This window comes from Molothrus ater, chromosome 11, assembly GCF_012460135.2.
Source record: "Molothrus ater isolate BHLD 08-10-18 breed brown headed cowbird chromosome 11, BPBGC_Mater_1.1, whole genome shotgun sequence".
Lineage (NCBI taxonomy): Eukaryota > Metazoa > Chordata > Aves > Passeriformes > Icteridae > Molothrus > Molothrus ater.
In genome coordinates this window covers 18235187-18260874 of record NC_050488.2, presented here as the reverse complement: position 1 = coordinate 18260874, position 25688 = coordinate 18235187, and the positions used below count along the sequence as shown (strand labels likewise).

The window sequence follows — 25688 nt, the reverse complement described above, 5'->3', positions numbered from 1 at the left end:
GAGAGGATCTTTCCTCCTGATGATGGTAGCTCCAGAAAAATGAAATGTAGAAGATCTGGAGTTCTCTGGGACCATCTGGAAAGAATTCAGGGATGCTGCTGCCCCTAGATCTGAGGTTTAGGATGGAGTATTAGGTGGGACTGTGCTTTAGCACAGAAAAATATGGATTTAGTGGTGGATTGAATTTATGTAGCACATCTCTAGTGTGTTTCTAAAGGACCTCTGGTGTCTTCTGGCCTCTTCCTTCCTCTGCTGGCTCAACCCACAGGACTGCTGTTAAACCATATAAACAGTTTCCAGTCTGTGCTTTAAATCAAGGTGCTAGTGGATCTTGCTGAAGGGAATAAAGCAGCTTTGTGTGCCTGTAGCCCAGCGCAGAAGGGCTGAGCTCTCTGGTTCAGTGGCTTTATTGGTTTTTAAAGAATTATGAATCTAGTTTGAGGTCATTTCTGGAAAAGCACTTTCTCTTGGTCTGAGGTACACGATTAATGGTGAGAGCAACACCAAGTGCATTAAGACATGAAGTGAACCTTGGAGATCTGAAAGAAAAACAGCATCTCCTCAGGCCTGGGGCTTGCTGCTGCTTTCCTGTTAGACATGGTGCAAAGGAATGGTTACCCTCTGAAGGAAAGTGGTATTTGGGAAGTGGAGCTTTTTGGTTAGCAAAGCTCCCAGTGTAACTTTCCTGGAGCTGTACCTCAGTCTCACTTTGGTGCCATAATGAGCCTCATCATCATTATGAAATAAAGCTCCTGAACCTCAGAATTTAAATTTCTGCTTGTTTCTCCATCCCCCTGCATGGGGTCTCTCTGCATCACCCTTCTGCAGATTTGTTTTCCTGCCAGGGCAGAATGCCAGGGCATTTTGTAGCTTGGTATTTTCAATACTTTACAAACCAATTAACCTCTCTCCCCATCTTCTTTTCCTTCCATGTTTTTCAGACCTTTGTCAGACAGAGATTTCCTAATTTGAATTTAGTTCCTAAGTCAAGAAATTGATTTTTTCAGCTCTTTAGATACTCTTAGGTTCATCACCACTGAACGTTATCTCAGTGTAGCTCTCTGCTCCTTCCAGTTTTGTTTGGGTTTTTGGTGTTTTTTTTTTAAACCAAAGCTGTCAAACTTGCCCAGCAAAGCCAGTGGAGTCTTTATCACATCTAACCTTGTACTGATATTTAAAGAGATCTTGTTAAGTAATTTAAATACTTGCTTGGTGTTTTATTTTTCTCCCTGAAAGTGAGGCCTCATTACATGGGAAAGATAAAAGAGGTGTTCCAGAGCTGTTTGGCTAAAAAGCTTTAGGTTTTCTTTGCTGCTTTTGGTGGATAAGCCACATTTGCATGCATTAATCTTGGGATGGGCTGTAACATTCATCTTTTAGTGTCAGTGGAAGAAAACTTAGTGGAATTTAACCTCTGATTTCTGCTTTTTCCAAATTACAGTCTTCTGCTGAGGCTCATTTTCCTGAAGATACAAGGAACAAAGATCCCCAAATAATAACTGTAACATCCAGATATCTAAAACCTTCTGATTTTATGAATTCCCACATCTAGATTGTACAAAACTGAGATGAAATTCCCTTTCCTTTCCATCTCAGGGTGCTGGCCTCCTCCAGCAGTGAGTTAATGAAGCAAATGTGTATCTAAACTAATGCTGGAATTAAATGGTTTAATGAAGGGGAGCAGAGATGTGGACAGCAAAACAGAGGAAGTGGGGAGTGGGGGGAGCTGGCAAAGTGTTTGTTAAAATGAAAATAATAACTGAAAACCCCTTATTCTGTGTTATTAATAATAACCATGAATGGTTGGATTCTCTTGCTCTCCTGTGTGAGAGCACACAAATCAGCCACACTCATCCCCTGAACATCTCTAGTGGGGTTCTCATGGTCTCCTGTGGGTTTTGTTCTGCCTCCTGGTTGGGTGGTTTTTCTCTTACAATCTCACTTTTTGATTAATATCTGTGCTGCTGGTTTGAAATTTGGCTGAAATGCAGTATTCAAGTTCTCAGGCAATGTCTCCTAGTTTTCTCTGTAAAAAAGAAAAGAAACATTTTCACAAAAATATTTGAGCATTTTATTCCTATTCATAAGAGAGAGGAAACTCTCTCAGACTGAAGAACTTTTCAAGTGAAACTTCATAGACATCAATGCAGATTAAGCTGCCTTGGTCTCAAATAAGAAGTAGAAGGGGGGGGAAAAAGTGCAGAAATGGGTTCAGCTTTAACCATTCAGCTGTGACTTTGAGCTTTTCTCTCCTTTCACATCAATGCTCTGTGCTGCAGGGGATTATTTTCCTGCATGTGACTTGGAGGGAGATAATCACAGACAGGATAGATTAAGGGTACCTGTGGCCATATCTCCCAAAGCTCAGTTCCTTGCTGAAATTGGTGAATATTTCTATCATGCTCCTCCATTCCCACTCTCTCTCTGTAGATATATATATTTGAAAAGAATAAGAGGAAGCTGGCAAAGCTGTATATGAAATGGAAATTTCACATTTTTTTTTCCTTTATTCCTCTTGTTTGCTTCCCTGCTCAAAGCATCTATCTCATTTTCTTCTCTTGCTTTATTACTTCTTGGGAATTAATTATTCTTTTGTGATTGAGCAGAGACAAAACATCTCCTTACCTGTTGCATCTTGGGCTGTAAACAGATGTGATGGTGGAGCATCAACTTTATGCCAGCTTTGGTCTGGGGAGTTTCACTGATATTGGTCAGGAAAAAAGAAATGTGTAATATAATAATAAAATATCAAATTCATACCCTGTGTAGGATCAATTTAAAGGGCAATCATCTGCCTTTGTGTCATGCAATACATTTATTTGTTTGAGTTTTTGATGGATTAGACTTCCTAATGTTAAAAACCCCAAATAAAACCAACCCAGCCGTCAGGCATCATCTGCAGGGCAGTAGGAAAAGCTGTCCTGTGTTGCTCTGAGTAAATTGGCCAGAAAAGTCTGCATTAAAATTCATTATTTAAGAGTTTAAAATCTGCTCTCTGGGAGGCATTTTCCATTTAAAAGCCAGGTTGAGGCCAGGGCTTTGTGGGAAGCCCCAATGCCATGGTGGCATTTGGGTGGGAGAGGTGCAGGTTCTCATCTTTACATCCCTTAGGAATTCTTTTTCATTTCTCTTGGGGAAAAAGAAGTGACTGTCCTGCATTTTCTGGAAAATTCCTGGCTAATGCAGTGCACAGGTCATGTTTTAAGGGTGGATTGGGTGTTTTAAAGATGTGATGGGGGAATCTCTTGGGAGGATCTCTTCCTGTATTGGGGTGGCTATAGGACAGAAATGCCATTTAAATGGAATAAATTTTCTTGTTGGCACTTGAGCATTAATGAGACTTAGGAGGAGGAAAGAGGGTGAGAAGGAAGAGGCTTTTCTGCCATTCTCTTTTTAGTGCACGTTATTAAACTGATACATTTATATATACACCTATATCTCTCTGTAAATAGATATGTGTGTGTGTGTAGGTAGCTACACATTTTACTGTTTGCCCTAAAAAGTCTCTGGAGTTTTTCAATCCCAAAGTGTCTGACTGTTTAATTTGCCAGCTCTAGAGGTATTCAGCACAGAATGATTTCCTCACGTGTTGCAGTTTTAGTTGTCAGTGTAAGGGGAGGTCAGTGGCTTGGAAATGCTGTTTGTGCCTGCTCTGATGGACTTTGAGCCTCTCCTGTAGTGAGAGGGACCAGGCAGGCTCAGGGCTCATTTTGATGAGGATTTTTAGCACCAAGAGCAGCAATAGGGAGCTATGAAAATCAAAGTAACCTCTTAGGAGAAGTTAAACACTGCCCTGATGTCAATTTTGGTACGTTTGGATGTTGAGAGTATCTTTGTGTTGAATTGTACATTCTTTTAAGTTGCAGAGTAATATTGTCAGCACTTTTTAGGTGGAGTATCTGTTTTGCTGTTTTGTGGCATTTAATGGGCTGTCTATGGTTGGTTTTTGTTGTCTCATTTTTAATTTGTCTTCAGTCTTTTTGTTAGGAGGGAATTGAGGACAGGCTTCATGTTTGTGTCAGATTTTTTGTTCTGTTTATTGGAGTGCTTGCTGGCCTGTTGTCACTTTGCTCCCTGGATGCCTCAGTTCAGGATCTGCTTGAATTTCACTTCTGGGATTTATTTGCTCAGGTGTAGGATCTTGTCCTACCCTGTGATTTTTGAGTAGAGATATGAAGGAGAACAGCACATTCTGTTATAAAAAAAATATTTGAGGAAGACGGTTTTACCATTTGCTGTAGCATCATTGGAAATTCAGCAGCCTGTAAATTTTTGATGAGGAGGGAACTGTTGACAAATTGCTGCAGGTGACCCTTGGAACCTGGGCAGCCAGCATGGATCAGCATTCCTGGGGATCCATGTGGGATGTGGGTGTTAATTCCAGCTGGACACCAGGGAGGCACAGATCAACTTTGTTCTGGCCAAGGAATATCAAAGGGGAATTATGTATGCAGGGGAAAGTGAGGAGTTTTTATTGGGGCAGCAGTGCAGGATGAAAGAGGCTTTTGAAGCTGTGATTTGTAGTGGATGGCAGGAAGGTGCTTGCACAGAAATGCTGATTTTTGTGCCTCACCAGGGACAGCTCTCAGTGTGCTGGTCAAAGCTCCAGACTGAGGAATGAGGAATGGGGCATGAAGGTACCCTGGGCTGGTGCCAGCAGGAAAGGGGGGTCCTGCCCCTGCCAGGTGATTTCCCACCTGCAGAGCTGCCCCAGCCCTGGCCCAGCCCAGGGAGGAGCTGGAGCTGCTCAGAGAGCCCAGAGGAGGCTCCAGGATGATGCCAGGGATGGAGCAGCTCTGCTGGGAGGAAAGGCTGGCACAGCTGGGATTGTTCACCTGCACAGGAGAAGCTTTGGGCCGAGCTCAGGGTGGCCCTGCAGGGCCTGAAGGAGCCCCAGGAAACCTGGAGAGAGACAATTGACAGGGGATGGAGTGATGGGACACAGGGAATGGCTTCAAACTGAACAAGGGTAGGTTTATATAGGATATTAGGAAGGGATTCTTGGCTGTGAGGGTGGGCAGGCCCTGGCACAGCTGTGGCTGCCCCTGGATCCCTGGCAGTGCCCAAGGCCAGGCTGGACACTGGGGCTGGGAGCACCTGGGACAGTGGGAGGTGTCCCTGCCATGGCAGGAGGTGAAATGTGATGATCTCCAAGGTCCCTTCCAACCCAAACCATTCTGATTCCAATGGTCACCCTTCTTTTCAGGCACTAAGAATTGACCCAGCGTTGAATTCTCCTCCACCCCAAGGCTCCTGTGCTCCTGGCAGCGCTGGAGAGTTTGGAACACAAATGCAGACATGGGAGTCATTCCTCTTACGGAAATAAAAATCAGGTCTCACCTTTTCCCCCACTGCAGCTGCACAAGCCAGAGGTCACCCAACTTCACAGCTGATTTTTTTAAAAATTCCAACAGCTCTGATTTGTTTATCATCATTCTCCAGCCCTACATTATTTTGAAGTGATTTGTGACATGCTGTCATGTGGGTTCACAGAATTCCTGACCTCTGGCAGTACCTGCCTTGGGATGCCTGGTTGAAGGTGTTGACCCATAAATGTTATCAAAAGGGTGTCTGGAATTGGTAGGTCGCAGGGGAAAAGCCTCAGGCACAAAAATTACAACAACAGGGGCCTGAAAATAACAGGAAATACTTGATTTTTTGACAGGTCACTCTTCTGGGAAAAAAATACTTTTAGTCTTGATTATTAGTTTAAAATATTGTTACTCTAAGAAAGGAAGAATTAATGGGCAGAGCACAGGTCATGTCATCAAGGGTGCATTGCAGTTTTTACATTTTTGTGTTCATCAGCATGGGTTTAAATGCACAAGTTTGTGCTGTCACTGGTTGGGAAGGCATTTAACAATTACTGAATTACTGAGTAATAAATGGAAATATTTCAAGTAGCAGCTGAAGTTGGCTTTTGGCACTGAGTGGTGAATATGATTATCTAGTTTTCAATTTTATTAACACTTGTACAGAGTCTCAAGCTCTTCTTTGTGCTAAATATGCAAAATTCTGGGTTGCCACAGGTAAAGAATTCTTCCTGCAAGTATTTGGTTTTTAACATCCTTCTCTGCTATATATTTGGGAAGTACAATTTTGGCACTGAAGGAAGGTTTTGGTTGGAGCCTGGGAGTGAGTTTGGTGTTAAACACAAAGTCTGTGTGCAGATGAGATAAAGCAGATTTCCACAGCAGTTCAATGTGTGGATGTCTCGCTAAGTAATGCAGAAGAGGGCAATATAATTCTGATTTAATTTCATAGCTGCATGAAAAATTAATCTGCTCTAGCACTGGACACCTTCACTGCACCAACACCAAAAACAGTTTCCATGAAGTCCTCATCTGTGGGGGTGTTCACAGGGGTCCCAGGACGAGGGAAGAGATGAGAATCTGGACTCCATGTTTCAGAAGGCTGATTTGGTATTTTATGATATATATTATATTAAAAGAAAATGATATATTATAACTATACTAAGGAATAGAAGGAAGGATTTCATCAGAAGGCTTGAAAGGAATGATAATAAAATCTTGTGACTGAGCAGAATCCCAACACAGCTGCTCCTGTGATTGGCCATCAAGTAGAAACAACTCACTTGGACCAATCAAAGTTGCATCCCACAGCAGCAGATAATTATTGTTTTTCTTTTCTTCTTTGGCTTCTCAGGAGGAGAAATCCTGTCAAAAGGAGTTTTCATAAAATACGTCTGTGACATACATGGCGTGAGATTTGGTCACTGTGGTGGGAATTGGTCTTCAGTGTTTGCTGGGTTTTGAGTTGCTGTTGCTTCAGACTTACTAATTTAAAATTGCATCTCATCACTGATAAAATGGCAAGAGTTTAAAGAGAGTCCAGTGAACATTTCCCAGAAAACTTTGGGGAGAATGCAGAGCTGGTTCTTGGGTGAGGTGTTCCCATGGGTGTGCCAGGATTGATGGAGCTGAGCTGTCTCCACAGGTGCTGCAGAGCAAAAACCTCTGGCAGGATGTGAAGAGGCTGATGGGCTTAAAACAGAGCAGGATTCCTGAGGACTTTAAGATAAATAGCACTCCTTAATTTTTTTTTTTTTTTTCTTGCTACCGTGCTGCTTTTGTTGAGGTGGATTAGCTCCCTGTGTAAAGGCTGAGCTGAGCTAAAGGTGTTTTAGTGATTAGTGGGATGGCAGAGCTGCAGGAGGGAGCTGAGCAAACCCTGCTGCTGTGTGCAGGGGCTGGGCTGTCGTGAGGAATCAGAGCTAAAAAGCAGAAATGTTCTGTGGCACTGGCTGTGGGCAGAGTGGCCGTTCAATCACTACAAATGTTCTTTGCTGCACTGGGAGAAGGAGGGACTGGAATGAGTTCCAGGGCCAGGGAGGGCGTTCTGCAGAGCAGAACCACCTGTGTGAGCTGGGTTCCAGGGAGCTTTGGATCAAGTGCAGAGGATGGATGGGCTGGGGAGGCAGGGGACCGTGCCTCAGAGCCCATAAATGCAGCCAGACAGGAGAAGCTGTAATAAAACTCTCCACAGAACAGTTGCTGCTTCTTCCACATTAAGCTGTTGTAAATTAATTTTGTATAAAATGATGCTTTTAACTAGGCCTCTGCTAATGGCACACTGGAGAGAGCTTTAACCCTGCTCAGGAATGGAGAAGATTCTGTGGATGTTCCTGGCTGATTCCGTGCTTGCAGCTTGGCCAGGGGGGTTTGGCTGCTGCCAGTGCCCCTGCAGGGACAGGAGGCTGAGGAAGAGCCAGGGGCTCCCTGGCCAGCAGCTCCCTAATGAGTGCTGCTGCCCTGCAACTGGGATCTAATGAGACCCCACAGGAGCTGGAGCAATCCCATTTCTCCTTGGAGCACCATTTTAAACGTACCTAACTTACTTAACTTACTTAAATTTATCTCAGGAGCAGGGCACAGCATTGCTCAGCAGGTTCTGTAACTCTGTTCTTTGTCTTGCTGCTGTGGCTTTTAACTGGTCAATCCTTTTTTATTTACAGCCTTGCAGGTGTAGTGGATGCATTTGTGTTCCTTTCAGAAGCTGCTGCCTCTGTGCTGGCCAATATTGCCTCTGTGTTCTGTTTTCCAAGGCCTTTCCAATCTCTCCCATGCATTTACTCTGATCTCTTACTCTCTAGATCTGCCTGGTGGATGGTGTCAAATTGAATTAACTCTTTCCTTCAACTGGCAAAAATCCCTGCTACACTCTGAAACTGATACCATCTCTGCTTCAGTGCAGCAGATGACAGATACCAGTTTGATTTTTGTAAATAATTGCTGGTCAGCTGTGCCACTGGACAGTCCAGCCTTGCCTGGGTATTTGCAGGTACCTTTAGCACTTTTGAGTTGGATTCATCTCAACACAGATCCAAGTGAGCTGGGCTGTGTTGGCATTGAAGCAAAATCTGGGATTCCCTGGTGTTAAGATCACCTTGGTAAGTCAGGTCCAAATGGAGAACTACCACAGGGGTTCACTTCTCTTTCCTTTGGGTTTTCAAAAGCCTGTGACTGTAGCATTTTTCTAATTATTTTTTAATTGACCGTGGCGAGGTAAATGTGGAGTTCCCATGCAAAACTGGAATATTTTCATCGTGGCACTGGTGCCTTCAGGCTTGGATAGGGACAGTGGGAGGCAGAGGTTGGACTCAGTGATGAGGAAATTCCAGCTCAGCTGTTTCCTCATGGAAGCCTGGTGGATTGGGTCACTTCTACAACTGCTGATTTCATTCTGAGGATAATCAGAAATGGATAGCACTCCCCTCCCTGAAAAATAAATAAAATGGGCTGCTTGAGCTTCTTGTGGAGTGTTCAGCACCTCATCTTTTCACGCTATGCTGTGGAGATGACTTCAGCGTTAACTGGAGGATAAATCTCATATTTTACCCAGATGAGGCCCTGGCACAGCTGTGGCTGCCCCTGGATCCCTGGAATGTCCAGGCCAGGCTGGACACTGGGGCTGGGAGCAGTGGGAGGTGTCCCTGCCATGGCAAGGTGGGAATGGGATGATCTTTAAGGTCCTTTCCAACCCAAATAATTCCATGATTTTATGAGATTTTAGTAATTCCCTGCCTTAGCAAAGGTCTGCTGACCTCTAGTGTCAGGACATCACTTGATTTTCTGTGCTGAGCTTTGTGATCAATACAGAAAAATAATAATAATAAGTTCTGGGTCTCCACAGCTCTCCTGAGTTCCAGGAATTTCTGATTCATTTAGACTCGATGACTCTACAAATTCCTCCTGCTCAAACTCCAAGTTTAAAATGAACTTGCCAGCCAGCTCTGACAAGTTCCAGTTCTATATATATATAGAAATAAAAATTCCCCCTTTAGGGAACTACTTCTTTTTTATGTTTGACTCTGTATAGTAAAAATTAAGGTCACTGAGTAAAATTACTGACTCTTGAACCTTTCCCAAACTTTTTATTTCTTTCAGACATTCTTGGGCATCACTTGCCATGTTATATGATCTGAAAGTTCAAAGGTCTGGAAGGTTAATTTTAAAGCAAAAAAAACAAGCTGATTTTTTTTATATGTGTGTGCTCCTATCCTACTTAATCTGTTTGGCTGGTAGTTTTGTTTGGGTTTTAGTTTTTTTCTGGATAACTGATTGTTTCCATCAAGAAAATGGTCGGAGCAACTCATGAGAATTGACTTTTCTCTGAAAGCTGAAGAATTAATCATAAAGAAAGGTAATCTGTTAATTTTTCCTGGTGCTTTTCTCACCACTTCCCAGCTTTGCTTTTTTATTGCCTTGAAATAACTTGGGCTTCTGAGGACAGAGCACTGCCTAATAATAGGAAGCTTTCTGATTTAAAAATAAAGTTCTATTTCCTTTTGCATATTATGTGGCTATTACTTTGTTTCCTTACAGTCTTTTCCAACCACATCAGGTGCTTTTTGTCTTTATTCTTCCTGGCCTTTACATACAAAGTGCTGAATTTTGGAGGAGCTGGTTTAAATCCTATTTCCAAAACCCCCCAGATAATGATGTGGATCTGCCCCCTCTGCTTCTGTAAAGGGGGACAGAAAATGACTCTTAATATTAAGAGAAATTTTATAATAATTGATACTTTATTAATATTGACATTTTAATACGGATATTTTACAAATTAAATTTTAATGCAGTATTAAAATGGGACATTTTGAACACAAAATCCAGAGGCAAGGGGCTGAACCTGAGGAGCAGCTGGGGCTGTGGAGGAGCTGTGAAGGTGACAGAGATGCTCAATGCTGTCCTTGGGTTTTGGATCCCTTCATTGGCAGTGGGTTTCTTTGATGCAGGCTGTTTCCATGTCAGAAATAATTGGAATATGTACATTACCAAAAGCAGCTCACCGCAGCCTTTCTAATACAACATTTGGGGATTTTAACATCTTCATTTTTAGATCATCGGGGTAAGAAATAAAAGGTTACAGTGAGGCTGAGCTGCTGTGGTGCTCAGAATTTGATTTTTTTTTTTCTTTTTCCCTTTTTGGAGCAATGTCCAAGGCAGAATCTTTCTCCAGTGCCAGGCATTGACCAAGGCTCTGTAAACAGCCTGATCCCATTGACTTGGCCAGGGGCAGCTCTGCTTTGCAGCCCTCCATGTTCCCCTCTGCAGAGTAAAAAACTTCTTTGGGCTCCTCTTCTTGAGAGGAGAGCAAGGAGCTGAGGAGGAACTTGAATAGATTCATACTTTGGGAGCACATCCGGGTTTGCATCTTTGCAAAGAACAGATATTATTGATGCATTTATGTGACTTAGAGCTGGAAATTTGAGCACTCCTAAGTTGTGGTGCTTTTAAAATGAAGCAGTGGTATTCAGGAATAGATCCTAGATTAGCAAAACCTCACAGAACACGGGGAAAATGAAGTGTTTAAAGCAATTTAAGTCTTACAGTGTTGGCTGTTAGCTACTATTCTCTTCTTAGATATTAAAATTTATTAAAATATAATGCAGCCAGAGGTTGAAATGTATTTTTATGATTTTATACCCACATACAAAGCTATCAATTTTTCAATTTTTTTTTAACTTCTACCAAAGCAGTTTTTTCCTGGCCTGAAATGGATCTATCACGTTCTGCTTTGCCCAGAGCGCTTGGAGAACAAAACCAAATTAATTTAGCTTCTCCATTTCTTTTCCCTTGCAAGACTGCAAGAAAGCTGACACACAAGAGTGACCTACTTTAATATTGATGCTTCCCCTCGTCCCCTCTCTCTGCTCTGGGCAGCTGTGGAATTCCTGGGTCCCAGGGGCTGGGATGGTCATAAATGTTACCCATGGGTAACATTCCCTTGGGAAGGCTCTGTGGGTGCCCCTTGGAAGCACAGGTTGAGGAATGGCCAATCCAAGTTTACAGCTTCAACAAGAAGTTTTTTTATGTTGTTTGGTTGATTTTTTGTTGTTTCAGTTTGCCCTTTTTCGTGGGGTTTTGTGTTGTTTTGATTCTGTTAGGTTGGGATTTTTCTTGTGGGTTTGCTTTGCCAAGGAAAGAAAAAAAAAAACAAAACCAAAAACCAAACAGAAAAGGAGAAAAGTAAAACCTTGAATTGCAGATCTGCTACAGAACAGGTTTCTTCGTGACCTCACTTCTTACTTGGCTGAAAGAGAGGTTTTCACAATGCTCTGAGGCACAGGGTGTGTCCTGTGCAGGGCTAAGAGTTGGATTTAGGATCTTTGTGGGTCCCTTCCAACTCAGGATATTCTGTGAAGAGCTAACTTTTTGCCAAAACACTGTTCTGAGGTTTTTACCATGCAAAATGAACAGAATTTACTGTACTCCCATCACTCCTTTTGGAAGCCAGTAACATTTCAGTTGTGTATCACCAGCGTTTTTCCATCTGAGTGCTGTTAGAACCTGGGTGGGGCTCCTAAAATTGTACCCAGGAGGTGCCCTGGGGTGGGATATTCCCATTTGAGGCGCCTGGGAATTGCTGCATCCCTGCTGTGAGCCTTCCTCTGTGCCAGCTTTGCTGGGGGATCAACACCTGGTATTTGACAGAGATGTGAGGGCCTGGATTGGCTTATTTCCTGGTTTAGAAGCACATGGGGAAAATGAGAAAGCAAGAACTTGAGCACTGGATGGAGGATGCCACTGCCAGCTCTGTGTGAATCCCACAGGAGCCAGGGATGGCAGGATGAGGAAAAAATACTCCCCTTGTTGTGGCCTTCTCATTGTCTGGAAAAATCCCTTTGCCCAGGATTTTCTCCTGGGAAGCTGAGAGGCCTCAGAGAAAAAGGAAAACAATAATTGTCTGATTTGCTTCTCCTGGGTTTTGCTGCTTTGGAATGTGTTTGGAGATTGTTTACCCACAGGTGATTGTTCCATTGGGTTCTGGTGTGAGTTGTTTTGACTCAATGGCCAATTGGGGCCAAGCTGTGTCAGGGTCTCTGGAAAGAGCCATGAGTTTTCATTATTATCTTTTTAGCATTCAGTAAGTATCCTTTCTGTATTCTTTAGTATAGTTTAGTGTAGTATTCTTTAATATAACATAGTATCATAAAATAATCAATTAGCCTGCTGAGAACACGGAGTCAGATTCATCATTCCTCCCTGCCACAGGGGTGCACACAAATACAATACCTTGTGGCAAAGGGTGATGTGCTTTGGAGGAGAGAAAATTCTCCTAGCTAATCACAAGCTGGGGATGGATCAGAGAGCAGACCCTCTGTTTGAATTCTTTTTCTGGGGAGCTTAGCTACAAATTCAAACACTTGTTCTACAGCAGTATCAAACCCTTCATTCTAATGTTAAAAAAAAAAAAGAAAAAGGTAGTTCACATGGAAACATCAAGTTCAGACAGCTCAGATTTGGCTCCTCAGAGTTAGTAGTTGCTTTCTTGACCTTAATATGGCCATGCAGTGATCTGTAGGGTAATTCCAGAAGGAATCATTGAGTCTGGGCTGTGTCCTGCCTGTCTGCCCTTCCTCTGAAGAAAAAGGATGCTGTGGAAGTGACATCCAGAAAATACATAGGCCAGAGTTGTCCTGCATCTAAAGAAAAATTACTGTAAAGCTACTCTAGGAAAAAAAATACAAGTGAAATAATGTTATAGGTTGGTAAGGCTGGGCACAGGGTTTATCATCTGGCCAGTGACAGAGGTAGAAATTGCAGTAAATTGGTTCATTGCACCTGGTGCAGAAGCCCAAAGAGGAATTAAATCTAAAAAAGCCACCAGTGAGCACCTCACACTCCAGTACATCAAAAAAAGGATGGGTTGGACATGGCTTTAATTAAATCAGTCACAGGTTTGTGTTGCTGCCAGCCTGGCTGGCACAAGGCAAGTGCAGCACAAGCTGCTCCTCCCAGGTGTGTTCAGCTGCTGAACTGTCTGTGTTTGCACCTCATCTACTCCCTTCCTTTAGATCCACTGTATCTCACAAATAAATCAGTGCTGGAGCTTGGGGGGAACTGCAGAATCAACTTTGCTGTCAGCTCTGCTCCTGCTGGAGAATAAAACTTCCAGCACCTCATGTACATGAAAAAATGTGAAATATGGATGCGCCCTTCTGTTGGGGGATTAAGACCTGGAAAAAAAAGGAACATTAAAGGATATTTCAACTTTGTATTTATTTAAAAGTGCATTATCAAGGAAGCCAATTCCCAAGGACCATCAAGGGATTCAATTTTATGTCTGTTCTTTTAACAGGTTAAACCTTGCCACCTGAAAGTCTCAAACACACAGTTCCTGTGAGACAGCCAGAATTACTGAATCCAGGAGACTGAAGATGCTGCTGCTGCTGTGGGAGCAGCTGTTCCTGGTGTCATTTGTTGGCTGCCTTGCAGGTAACAACAATCTCTAATTTCTCTTTTAGAACTGTGCATGAGTTCCCAGATTCGAAGGTTTCGGCTGCACTTGTGGAGGAGAACCCAGAGGCTTTGAAATGCACCAGTTATGTAGAGGTTTAGGAACTGAGCATGCAATAGACATGTTAATGGAAAATATTAAAAGGGAGTGAATGAAAAGAGCCTTTGCCACGTAGGGATGTGCTTCCCAAGCAGGCAGAAGATACTGGAATACATTAAGGATGCTGTTGGTAGGTGTGCTGATGGAAGAGCTGCAATGTGTGGTAGTCTTCAGCTGGACACTGCAGATTCTTGCTGAGGCTGATTGCTGCAGCTTTTCCCAAAACCCTGCTTTAGGATGGGGTTTATATTCCTGAGGAGCAGCCCTGGGTTGTTGCTGAACTGCTGGATTGGTGCAGAGATTGGCTTTTCTTGCTGTGCCAGGCAACTCTGGGAGTTTGGAGCTGTGCTGCTGCTGAGCTCTCCTCTCCTCTGGGCTGCTGAGCTCTCCTCTCTCCTCTGCTGCTGAGCTCTCCTCTCTGCTCTGGGCTCCTGAGCTCTCCTCTCTGCTCTGGGCTCCTGAGCTCTCCTCTCTTCTCTGCTGCTGAGCTCTCCTCTCTGCTCTGGGCTGCTGAGCTCTCCTCTCTGCTCTGGGCTGCTGAGCTCTCCTCTGGCCTGCTGAGCTCTCCTCTCTGCTCTGGGCTGCTGAGCTCTCCTCTCTGCTCTGGGCTGCTGAGCTCTCCTCTCCTCTGGGCTGCTGAGCTCTCCTCTCCTCTGTGCTGCTGAGCTCTCCTCTCCTCTGTGCTGCTGAGCTCTCCTCTGGGCTGCTGAGCTCTCCTCTCCTCTGTGCTGCTGAGCTCTCCTCTCTGCTCTCATACCAGCCCTGCAGAGTCATTTTCCTTTCCCCTCTGGAGCTCAGTGCTCACTCCCAGCAGCACAGGGCTCACTGTGATGATCTTTTTCTCAGCTTCTCCTGCTCCAGCCTCCCCTGTGGTGCCAGGGGTGTGAGGGGAGAGGAGCAGCTCCTGCCCTGTCCTCAGGGCTTGGCTCTGGTGAATTGTGTGCCCCTGGCTTTGCCAGGCCTGCCAGGAGCAGGGCAGTGCCCAGGTGCCCCCTGTGCATCCTCTGCAGGATGGGCAGCACAGCTCTGGGAGCAGGGCAGTGCCTGCACTTGGTGGAGCATGGAAATCGAGTGGTTTATCCCCAGAATCTGCTGTGGATAGATGGGTTTGCTTTCCAAGAGCTCCATTGCAGGAGGGAAATGCTGTGGCTGCCCTGGGCAGTCCCAGGCTGGGATCTCCTCCTGATCCTGTGCTCTGCCAGCCTCTCCTTCCATCCCCTTCCATCCCTTGTGTGTGCTCAGCAGGGTTGGAGTCCTGCACACAGCTCCAGGGTAGATGGGTTTAGCTTCTCATGGAGGCTCAGAGGGCCAGGATTTGTTTTTGGCTTAGTCAGGAACTTTAAAGAAGGGGAAGTGACATTGGTAAAGCAGTGTTCCTCCTCCCAGCCCTTCTCTGCACCTATTTCAGGTGACATTGCCAAATGTCAGTTTAGTGGCCATGGGGAGTTGGTAAATTGGAGAGCCAGCAAGAAATCAAGTGAAAAGCTGATTTTCCTGTTTCCAAAAGCCAGCTGGCATGTTTGGGAGCCTGGAGCACCATCAAGGATGCACATCCCAGATGTAATGCTGGATTGGTGTAACTGGGGAGTCCCTGTCAGCACCTGCAGAGACAGGAGTTGAGCCAGATGCAGTTCAAGGAACTGAGCATTTCCAGCTGCCTGACCCGTCTCCCTCAAAACTCTGCAGAAGGGCTCAATCCTGACATAAAAACCTGTTATTTGGGCTTGTGTTCATGCTCACATGACCTGTTGGCTTCAGTTGCATCAATCTCTTCAGTGGACCTTTGGAGCAGCAGGCTGCTAAAATCCACTTGGGAATCCTGGAGCTGAATTGATTCCAAAACAGGTTTTAGTAAGAGCACTCTGTGAATGTGGAAATAAGTTGTCAAACAATTTGGAGAATTTTGTTTTAACCTCTTACTAAGACAGATCAGCAGGTATTCTGCCTGCCCATAGAAAACCATTTTTCTTGTGCTTTGCCTATAAGCAAAAAGACAGTTCTTGAAAGAGCTGTGTGCAGTTCAGTGTTATGAAATAACATCACAGCTGCAGAAAAGGAGATGATGCTGATCTTGGCTTATGAACCCTGACACTGTCTGTCTTTGCAGATAATGTATTTCAAACTAGGTCCCTTATTGCAGTGTCCTATATTGAATTGCTTTTCCTTTATCTGTTGTGAATCTTCATAGTTCATCAAAGAGGAGAGAATGTGAGAGGATCTAATGGAAAAAAAAAAACCAGTGGCCCTTGGGTTTTTGTTTATTGAAGTATGATTATATCTGTATGACTAATGATCCCATGGTTTTTTGTTGGTTTTTTTTTTTGTCCATTTACCTTGGGGAGCAAAAAGGTGATTACTGAGTATTAAATATATATATATATATATATATATATATATATATATATATATATATATATATACATATATATATATATACACACATATATATATATATATATATACATATATATATATATATATATATATGTGGGGTTTCCAAATGTCTGCCTTGTTAGAAGAGGCATTTCAAAACACACACTTTAGCATTATTATCTTTAAATTACTCTGAAGACCAACTTCAAAGATAAAAACTAGTAAAATATGCAGAACAACATCAACAATGAAAGTAGCAAACTGAGCTGTGCTAAGTAATGAATTAATTCCAGGTGTAACTTCTTGCAACTTGTGATTCTTGTAGGGCTTTTACCCCTACTGGATGTGCTGATTGCACTTGGTCTTTGGGGAACTGGGGTACAATTCCTGCCTGGAATATGTGAGGAGGAATTTGATGAGCAATTTGATGCATTTGTGAGCCCCCACCACGTGTGTGTGTGAAAACCTCCGTGCAGTTTGTGAGGCAGCTGCATTTTCTGGCCACTTTTGTGCATTTTGGCTTCATTTTCCTGCTCCTGGAGAGCAGGAGAAGGCGCCAAGGGCAGTGCTTGGGCTGCTCCAGCCCTGCAGAGAGCACAGGCTCTGCTTTCTTCACTGCCTCACCGTTCTCTCTGCTGAAACCAGCTGCTCTCCTCCCCAGAAATGGATGTTCCTAAATCTTCCGAGATTTAACAGAAAAACAACTTCTGAAGGGTGGCTGATGGGGAAGGAAAGCTGTGAATAAAGAGAGAGCTCAGAGAAATGAAACAAGGAGGACTCTGTGTGTAAGTGCACACCATTTTTCTCCTTCAGGAGATGAAGGGGGCACATTTCAAACGCCGTGTCCAGGGTGAGACTGGAGACGCCACTTGGATTAACTTTCTCTCCTGAAATTCTGACTCCTTGCCATCACAAACTCTGTGTCCTAACACTGGCTTTGCTGCACTTTATTTAAATAGAGAAAACCAAAAATAATTATTAAATCTTTTCCTCCAGCCATTGCAAGCCTTGGCAAAAAAAAAAACCAAAAACAAAAAACAAAACTACAACCAACCAAAACCACAAAGCCACAAAAAAAACCCCAGCCAATGCTCTACTGTAATATATAGAAGTTATTTGGATATTGAAGCCTGGTTCCTCTTCTGTCACTTTATACTAAAATTTGCCAATAGGGAGATTTTTCTTCTAATTCCTTATACAGCAGTCCATTTGAGTTAAAAACTAGATCATATTCTGTGTATTTCTTTATGTCAATTCAGGTATTTTTATTGCTTTCATTTTCATTTTTTCATTTTGTTGTTTCAGTCTAATACAGAAATAAACTGTTAAGCCCTCAGGCACAGCAATGTCATGTATCAGATTCACAGTTCTCTTTTTGAGTATCAAGTTTAGGAGACTTATGAAATTGGAAATCATGATTCTTTCTTTATTTTCCAAAGAGCATGAAAACAAACCTTCTTTGTTCTTACTGCTCGGATGTTGGGATTAAATCATGCCACAAGGAGAGCAGAAATATCCCCTTCACATTTAGTCTTTGGTGGGGAGTTTCTTTATGGGTAAAAGTCCATTTGTAAGGACAAAAAAAAATAAATAACATCATTTACTACTCTTGTTCAAATTCAGTTTTCATTAAGAGTTACAGCCTTCAGCCAGAGCCAGCCTGGCTTTTGATGCATAATGCTTTTGCATATTAATAGTAATCTCCTTTTTGTGCATTATACATGCCCAGCCATCATGTTCAAGTGCAGCTATGCCAGTGGTGACTGTCAGAATTGTTTAGCTGGGATGGTTTGTGCAGCACTCCCAGCGTTCATTGCACTGCCAGAAAGTTTGGGTTCAGTTAGTTACAAAATGAGAAACTGGCCTTGAGAGTTCTGCTTTTTTTCTGAAGTGTTTGGGGAGCAAAAAGGTGATTAATGAGCATTAAAAAAATAAATTATATATATTAATATGTGTATGTATATATTCAACATGTCTGCCTTGTTCAAAATTCCAAAACACAAACTTTAGCATTATTATTTTTAAATTACTCTGAAGAGCAACTTCAAAGATGAGTAAAATATGCAGAACAACACAAAAACACGAACAGTGAAAGTGCCAAACTAAGCTGGGCTGAAGTCATGAATTAATTCCAGGTGTAACTTCCTGCAGTTTTTGATTCTTGCAGAGCCTTCACCTCTTGCTGTGGCCCAGGGTAAATCTCACCTTCCTCTGCAGCTCCTTTATTCCTCCTGTAGCAGCCTTGGGCACTCATGGATGGGCTGACCACATTCAATCCATTCACTTGGAATTAGGTGAGGTGAAAAAGGTCTCCTTCATGAGGATCTGTGTTTTCTGGTCAGCTAAATATAAACTTGGAGCTGGATATGAATTCAAGCCCAAAGCCCACGGAAAGACCTTTGTTGGCGTCCCAGCCTTTCTCCAAGTTCATGGAGTTCCAGGAGTCTGGGTTTCCATGCTGGGTGTGCTCTCACCAGTTACAGCATTGAATTCCACAAGTGCAGGAAATGCTCTTATATCCAAATTCTTTTTGGAAGAGACCTTTAATAGCTTTTGAAGAGTCTCCTTGGTCTCTGCTTTGTCTTGCCAGCTGAGGGAAGCCTCCTCTTGAGGAGCAGCTCCCTGGTGCTGCAGATACTGTCTAACCTTAAAGCTGAATCCTCACCTTCACGCAATCAATGCCTCATTTTAACGAGGCAAATTCTGCCTTTATCTTCATTAATTAAGCTCATTGCAGATTTGATGACATTTGAATGGGAGAATTTTGGCTAGTGGCAATTCTGATTTTCACATAAATTACCAAGAAGGAATTTCCAAGCATTTTATCCTGCAGTAAAAGTCTGTTACTGCAAATATTACTGAGCACGAAGGCTTCACATTTGTACTTCTGCAGTTCTTCTGCCTACTGCAGTTTGAAGTGCAGTACAATAGAGCAAATAATTCCAATATATTTATTGTAAAAGGTTATGGAGCTTGGGCACATTGGATAGTAATCCCTACTGGAATACTTACTCCAGTTCACAAATAAATATTGATTTAACGGGAATTGTGGTAAATCCCAATGCTTTAGGACTTCTGTTTACTGCAGTTTTTGGTAAATAGATCATAGCCTGGTATTTTGTTTATGGCTAATTATTTGCTGTGTGACTTCAGCCTTTTTTTCCCAGACACCTTGGAAAAAGTGACTTTTGAAGATTCCCAGCTTGCCTGCCTTGTGACAAGGACAGCACAGGAGACTCTCCATGGGTGTTATTTTAAGTTTTAGTGTGGAATAACACAGAAGTGAGGTCCTGAAAGTTGTTGGAAGACTTCTTTGCTTCCATCCTTTCCACCCCTTAACTTGGGAAGCTCAGGACACCATGGAGTTAAAAAAAAAAACAGATTAAAGAGAGAGACTGACAGTTGAAAAACAGGGGAGGTACACTGGGTTGAAATCTAAAGCAGAATAATTTGGCAGATGTTCAGCAAAACAGCAGAACTGAGAATAATTCAGTTTGTATTTAAAAAAGCTCTTCAGTAGAAACTGTTCTGATTTTTCTTGTTGTTCTTAATGATGATGTTCAAAATGAATGCTTTAGGTTTTTAATTTTTGGTGATTTTAAATATGTGGCTGCCAGTGCCTTGGACAAAAGCTTTATTTGTGCCATAATTAACCTCTCAGTTTTTTGTGTAATAACAAATGTGTTAATAGTAGCCTTTAACTCCTCCAATACAGGATGTACATATCAGCAGTGAGATTTCAGGGATCAGTATTTATCAGGGATTAAAACACAATTTACACACTGTTTTTTCAGTAACAAAATAACCCAACATTGTAGAGTCTAAAGCTTAACCTCAACCATATTTACTAAACGTGTTTGAAAACCTAAGCGAATAAAAGCTCATTTATATTCCTGTCTGATTAGCACAATCAGAACTTATTGATGCTAAAACGAGCCAAATTTCCATAACTATAAACAGAATATTAAAATACAGTTGACTAGCAGAGTATGATGCCTTTCCCCTCCTTGGATGGAACATGGAGTTACGACTTTCTTGGTGGCTTTTTAGGGGTCTTTCAAGAAAATCAAAGGCATTTCAAAGCCAGGCCTTTGGGCAGGGAAGCTGAACTTTTTCCAGGCAAGTTTTGCTGCCCTGGAATAGAAAGCAGATGATGAAGTGTAGGTGAATGTGTTTGTGCTTGGCTGTCTTTAATTTCTGCATAGTTGGGGGTCAGATGTTCGGGAGCATTTGAATGTAGAAACCACTTTTTTTTTGAAGCAGCCACTACAAGGATTTGTAGTATTTTACTCAGTAGGTGGGGCCAGAAAACCTTATTGGAGAGGGGGAGATACAGAGTGACTTTGAGCAGTGATGTAAATTAAGGAATTCCATTCTGAAGCCAACTGTGGTGTAAAATGAGAATGGCAGAATGGTTTGGGTTGGAAGAGACCTTAAAGAACACCCAGTTCCACCTCCTTTCACAGGCAGGGACACAGAAACATGGAATAATAGCGCAATAAAGGAGTTTTGAGGAGACCTGGGTTTGGGTTGTGATGGCTGTGAGTTTGTGCAGGTGACTCAAGTTTCCATTTAAATTGCCAGGAAAAAGCCCAGTGACGCTTTGGAAGTTTTTGTGTGGTCCCAGGGGTCTGGGTGAAGAGTTCCAAGGTTGGGACTTGCCACATTATCCTAAATAACATCAGGGTTTGTTCCTATCTCTGAAGTGTCACTTTGTTCAAAAGTACCGTGTGAGGAGTGAGCATGACTACTATTCAGCAGACAGGGCAGAGTGTATCAGGATCCCGTTGGAAATAATCAGAACATTTTGCATCTCCAGTGCTGCCACTCCACCCTCACAGGCTGTGAGCTGCAAAATCACACCTTGCACCTGCTTTGCAAAATAATTTGGGGCAACTTGAGGTGCTTTGCATTCAGCAAGGACTGCAGAGAGAAGCGTGGCATTCCCTTGTCTTTGGCAGCTGTTGTGCAATGAGAACTTAAAAACGGTTTAAACCTGAATTAAAAATAGCTTCATTTGCATAGTCAAGGGTAATTAGCGTGTATTTTATCCTCCTGCAGTTATTTGTAAGTCTGAAAGCAGTAAAGAAAATCCTCAGGTAGCTGGATGTTTGATTCAGTTAAGGATTCTCCTGTAGCTCAGGGGCGGCACATAAAGATCTCACTCTTGGTAAACACCTGACTGGCAAATTTGGATACTGGAGATGATGGGCATAGCTTGGGAGAGATAAAATGCAGAAAGAGTTCCTCTTCCAAAGCTCTGCTGCATGTCCAGGAGAAGTTTTTAGCTTGATTATTCCCGATTATTTCCAGGCTTTCTGTTGCCAGAGATCATCCCCTTGCAGAGACTTCATGAATTGGGCATTTTAAGGTTTCATCCCATTTCTTATTTTTAAGGTTTGCTGTGTAGGGAGATCTCACGGCTCTGGATTTATTGAGTCAGGGCAGCTCTGGGGGTGTGGAATGGAAGGAAAGACATTTTCCCTACGCTCTTCAAAATGAGAGGAGACATTTATCCTGTATCAACAACTTGAAAATAGGACAGATTCATTCCTTGCCACGATGTTTTGTGCTGGCTGGGAGATGATTCCAGCAAGCACTGATAAGAGAGTGTTTTCTGAGATAAACTGCTGACAGTAATGGTGCCTTGGCTTTTTGGGCAGGGGGGTGTGTGACAGTTCTTTCTGCCTTCAGAGTTTATAAGAATTGCCTTTGATTGCAGCTGTAGAAAAACCCTAAATCTGAATTTGCTTGCTAGTCTTTGTAAAACTTTATTGCAGACCACAGATTGTAGTTAAAAGTGAGACAACTACATGGCTGACTCCATTTTTTTATGCATAATTTATATATAAAATCTAAAGATTCATCTCCAATTTCACATCTGCATCCATAGCATTGCTGCAGAGGGGATATATTTCAGCTTTTGCAAGAATTTGCCTAGTGAGTGACAGTGGTGAGCAACATATTGGGAAATATTACTTCTAATTCATTTTTTAAAGTTTTTTGAATCTTAACGTGAAATATTGTATTCTGTTAAGAGATTCTGACGAGAAAATGAAATTACATAAAAGCATAGAGGAAATGAGGGAGAAAAAGCAGTTGTTTCAGATCATAACCTCATTGGTTGGGGTGACAGTTTCAATTCCATCTGAGTTCTCTCCAGTTCTCATCCTTTTTATGTTGGATTAAGTAACAGTTTTTGTCTTCTTATTCCCATAGCAACCTTATCTCTCTTTATTTTTTTGATGTAAATCTGTTTGTCTCTTACTATCTTTCAAAGCTTGTGCATGAATAGCTTGTGAAGGAGAGGAGTGTGGCAAGGAGAGAGCAGAGACTTTCTGGCACAGAAAATAAGGGAAAGAATATTTTGGAGCAAAAAATAGCAAGCTTAAAAACCACTTTTTTCCTCCCAAAGCTATTTATTACATCATTTTCCCATGTAGTTTTTTCATGAAGGCTAAAACTTTAGTGCTGTTTTAGGATGTTGGGTGAGCTTGACTCCAACAGTTTAGGCCAGCCTGAAATACAGACTTAATGTAGCACTGTGGCTTCTGTAACTTGGGAAAAGTGCAAAGGTAAACCTGGCCTGGCCATGGTTTTGCTCCACATGGAGTCTCTTAGGAGAAGGTTGTGTCACAGACATTTTTATGGAAAATCCTTTCCTTAGGATTTTTTCCCCCTGAGAAGCTGAGAGGCCTCAGGAACAAAATGCAAACATTGATTATCTGCTGCTGTGGAATGCAACAGGTGCATCTGGGATTGGGCTCATGTGGTTGTTTCTAATTAATGGCCAATCACAGCCCAGCTGGCTCGGACACAAGGCCTGAGCCACAAGCCTTTGTTATCATTCTTTGCTATTCTATTCTTAGCCAGCCTTCTGATGAAGCCTTTTCTTCTATTCTTTTAGCATAGTTTTAATGTAATATATACCATAAAATAACCAATCAAGCCTTCTGAACCATGGAGTCAGATCCTCGTCCCTTCCCTCATGCTCAGACCCCTGTGAACACGGTCAGAGTTGAGTTTTGGGCAGGACCCCAGCTTTGTGTCCAGCTCTTCTCCCTGTTGCTGCAGCACTGGGACAATCCTGGTGCTTGAACGCTCCGAGTGCCAGGGATGAGGCTCCAGATCCCAGCACCAACCCTGCTCACCCCAAAGGCTGCACACCCTCAGCCAGGGGCAGCTGCTGCTTGGCTTCAGGCATTCAGTGAAGCTGGAAAATGCAGCTGTTGCTTTGTCTCCCTACATGCTTTCCTCCTATTAAATACTTCCCTTGATTGGACTTGCTTAATATGTGTCTGAAGTGCAAGGGAGACGTTGGACACCAACGTGATTTTAGATTTTTTAGACCTTATGCCTAAATTCTGAGATCTTTTTAACAGGAGCCTTTTGAAATGCTGGCTTCATTTCTGTAAAAAACGTTTATAAATGACAAAAAATTTTGGCATTTCTTGCACAGCTCCCCTCACCTGGTAAAGCTTTAAATCAAAATTATCTTAATTCTTTTATGTGTGTGCTTGGTTTCTTGTTTAAGAAAAGTAGTGATGTTCCTTAGGATTTTTGCATTGCAGGGCTGTTTTTAAAACTCTGAAATATGGATTATTTGGGAAAACAGAGCTTATATTCACTAAAAAATCAAAGCAAGTCCTTGCTAAGGAAAGTATTTCAGCCCTTGATTTGTTTGTCAGAATTACCCTAATGGGGTCTTGTTAGCCCATTTAACATGCTCCTGATAATATTAAGATAATACTTACAAGTGTTTACATTACATTAGTACCCCATTAAGGGCCTGATCTAAAGCCCATTGAAGTTAATAGGAACGTTCAGTAGGAGCTGAATGCTTTGATCTTTCAACTGTACTTTTTGCAAGTTAGAAAAAAAAAATCAAACATGAAAATTGTTCCAGTCAACAGAAACACGACTGTGCTGTGTGCCCTACCCCACCCTTCGTGGCTCATAAAGCTATTGGATCTGGAGCCTCTTCAAACTGAAATAAAGATTTAGAATATCAATTTGGAACGTGTTTGACAGCACCAGGCTGTGATGCAGAAAAAAAAGGGTGCTGCTAAAAGGGTTTGGATGAGGAGCTGAAATAAGGGAAGGCTTGGCTGGGTGGCTGAGAGAATTTGACTTCATCATGTAGTAGATGTAGGGTTTGTTTTTCTTTTTTTTCTTTTTTTTTTTTATTTTGAGATGTGGAGTGCCCTGGCATGGTTTTAGACAACACTACATTATTTAAAGAACACCTTCAATAAGATAGAGCAGATGTCCTTTGCTTTTGAGGTCACTTGGAAGATGTGCAGAGGGGGATTTAGGGCTGTGGTTTAGTGGGACTTGGCAGTGCTGGGGACTCAAGACTCTTGGAGATCTTTCCCAGCCTAAATGATGCTGTCATCTATAACAAGCACAGTGTCTTGTGATCTACAGAATTACTTTGACATTCAGTGAATTTATAAGAAATACACAGCAAAGTTTGGCTGAATTAACCCCTGGCTGCAGCCCAATGAATGTGGACAGATTGCAAATAACAATTTCAGTGCCTTCACTGGGTATCACCTTACTTTAAAGATACTTTTTCAGAGCTCCAGTTTGCTGCCAGCTTGTGTATTTTGCTTTCTGATGTTCATTACAAAGCCAAGTAGGCATCTTAAAACCGAAGCAGTGCAAGTTAGAGAGCTGCTCCTATTACACTGCATTGCTTGTGTCTCTGTTCTGGTATTGATTATGTATTTATGTCTTGTTTTTCATCCACTGTGGCACTGAGCAGTTACAGAGAGCCCAGGCTGGGAGTCTCATTTAATAACCAAGGAAATACTCTGTACTTATGAGAAGAGATGCAGTACCTGATTTTATTTTCCTGTTATTGCTTCTCTCAGCCCTGTGCAGCGAGACATCTTCTCTCTTTTTTTATGGAACTGTATTTTTTCAGCCCATGACTTTTTATTCAATTGTAGTTTAGGATATATTTCTGAGGATTACATCACCCTGCAAGGAGCAGTGTGGCTTGGGCTGGGGATCAGGCTGCACATGGAGCATCTGCCACGGAACAATTCTGCTCAAAAACCAGCAAAAAGATCTGGGGTCTCCCTGTCTTTTGGGGGTTTTCTCCTTACTTGCATGTCTCAATCTATTAAACTCTCCTCAGCATCACTGGGATTGTATTTGTGTCTCTAAATGGAGAAGCAGAACTCAGCTATTTCTCAGGAGTTGTTTTTTCTTTTCCCACTCCTGCAGCCTCTGTTGTTGAATGGTCTGATGCTGAATTTATTAATCTCTGCTGTTGCTTGCTCAGGTGTAATCCTGTTCAGCCACATTTATTCATCCACTGAAGGATGTGCACATTGGTCCATCATGGCATATTAAAGGTTTGCCTCCTCCTGCCACAGCTGTCATCTCTTTGACCCCTCAGTAAACTAACAGTCTTCCACATAATTTTGCTTTCATTCAAGTGTAAT

General features: G+C 42.5%; 1 protein-coding gene across 1 annotated transcript in view; it reads left to right on the top strand.

The window, feature by feature from the left end:
* The window catches only part of LOC118691577 (contactin-3-like), a 103619-nt gene that overhangs the window by 10638 nt on the left and 67293 nt on the right, over positions 1 to 25688 (top strand). The window contains exon 2 of the mRNA XM_036390843.2: positions 13603 to 13739. Coding sequence (XP_036246736.1) covers positions 13682 to 13739 — 58 coding nt within the window. The 5' untranslated portion in view covers positions 13603 to 13681. The remainder of the gene's footprint in view (positions 1 to 13602; positions 13740 to 25688) is intronic.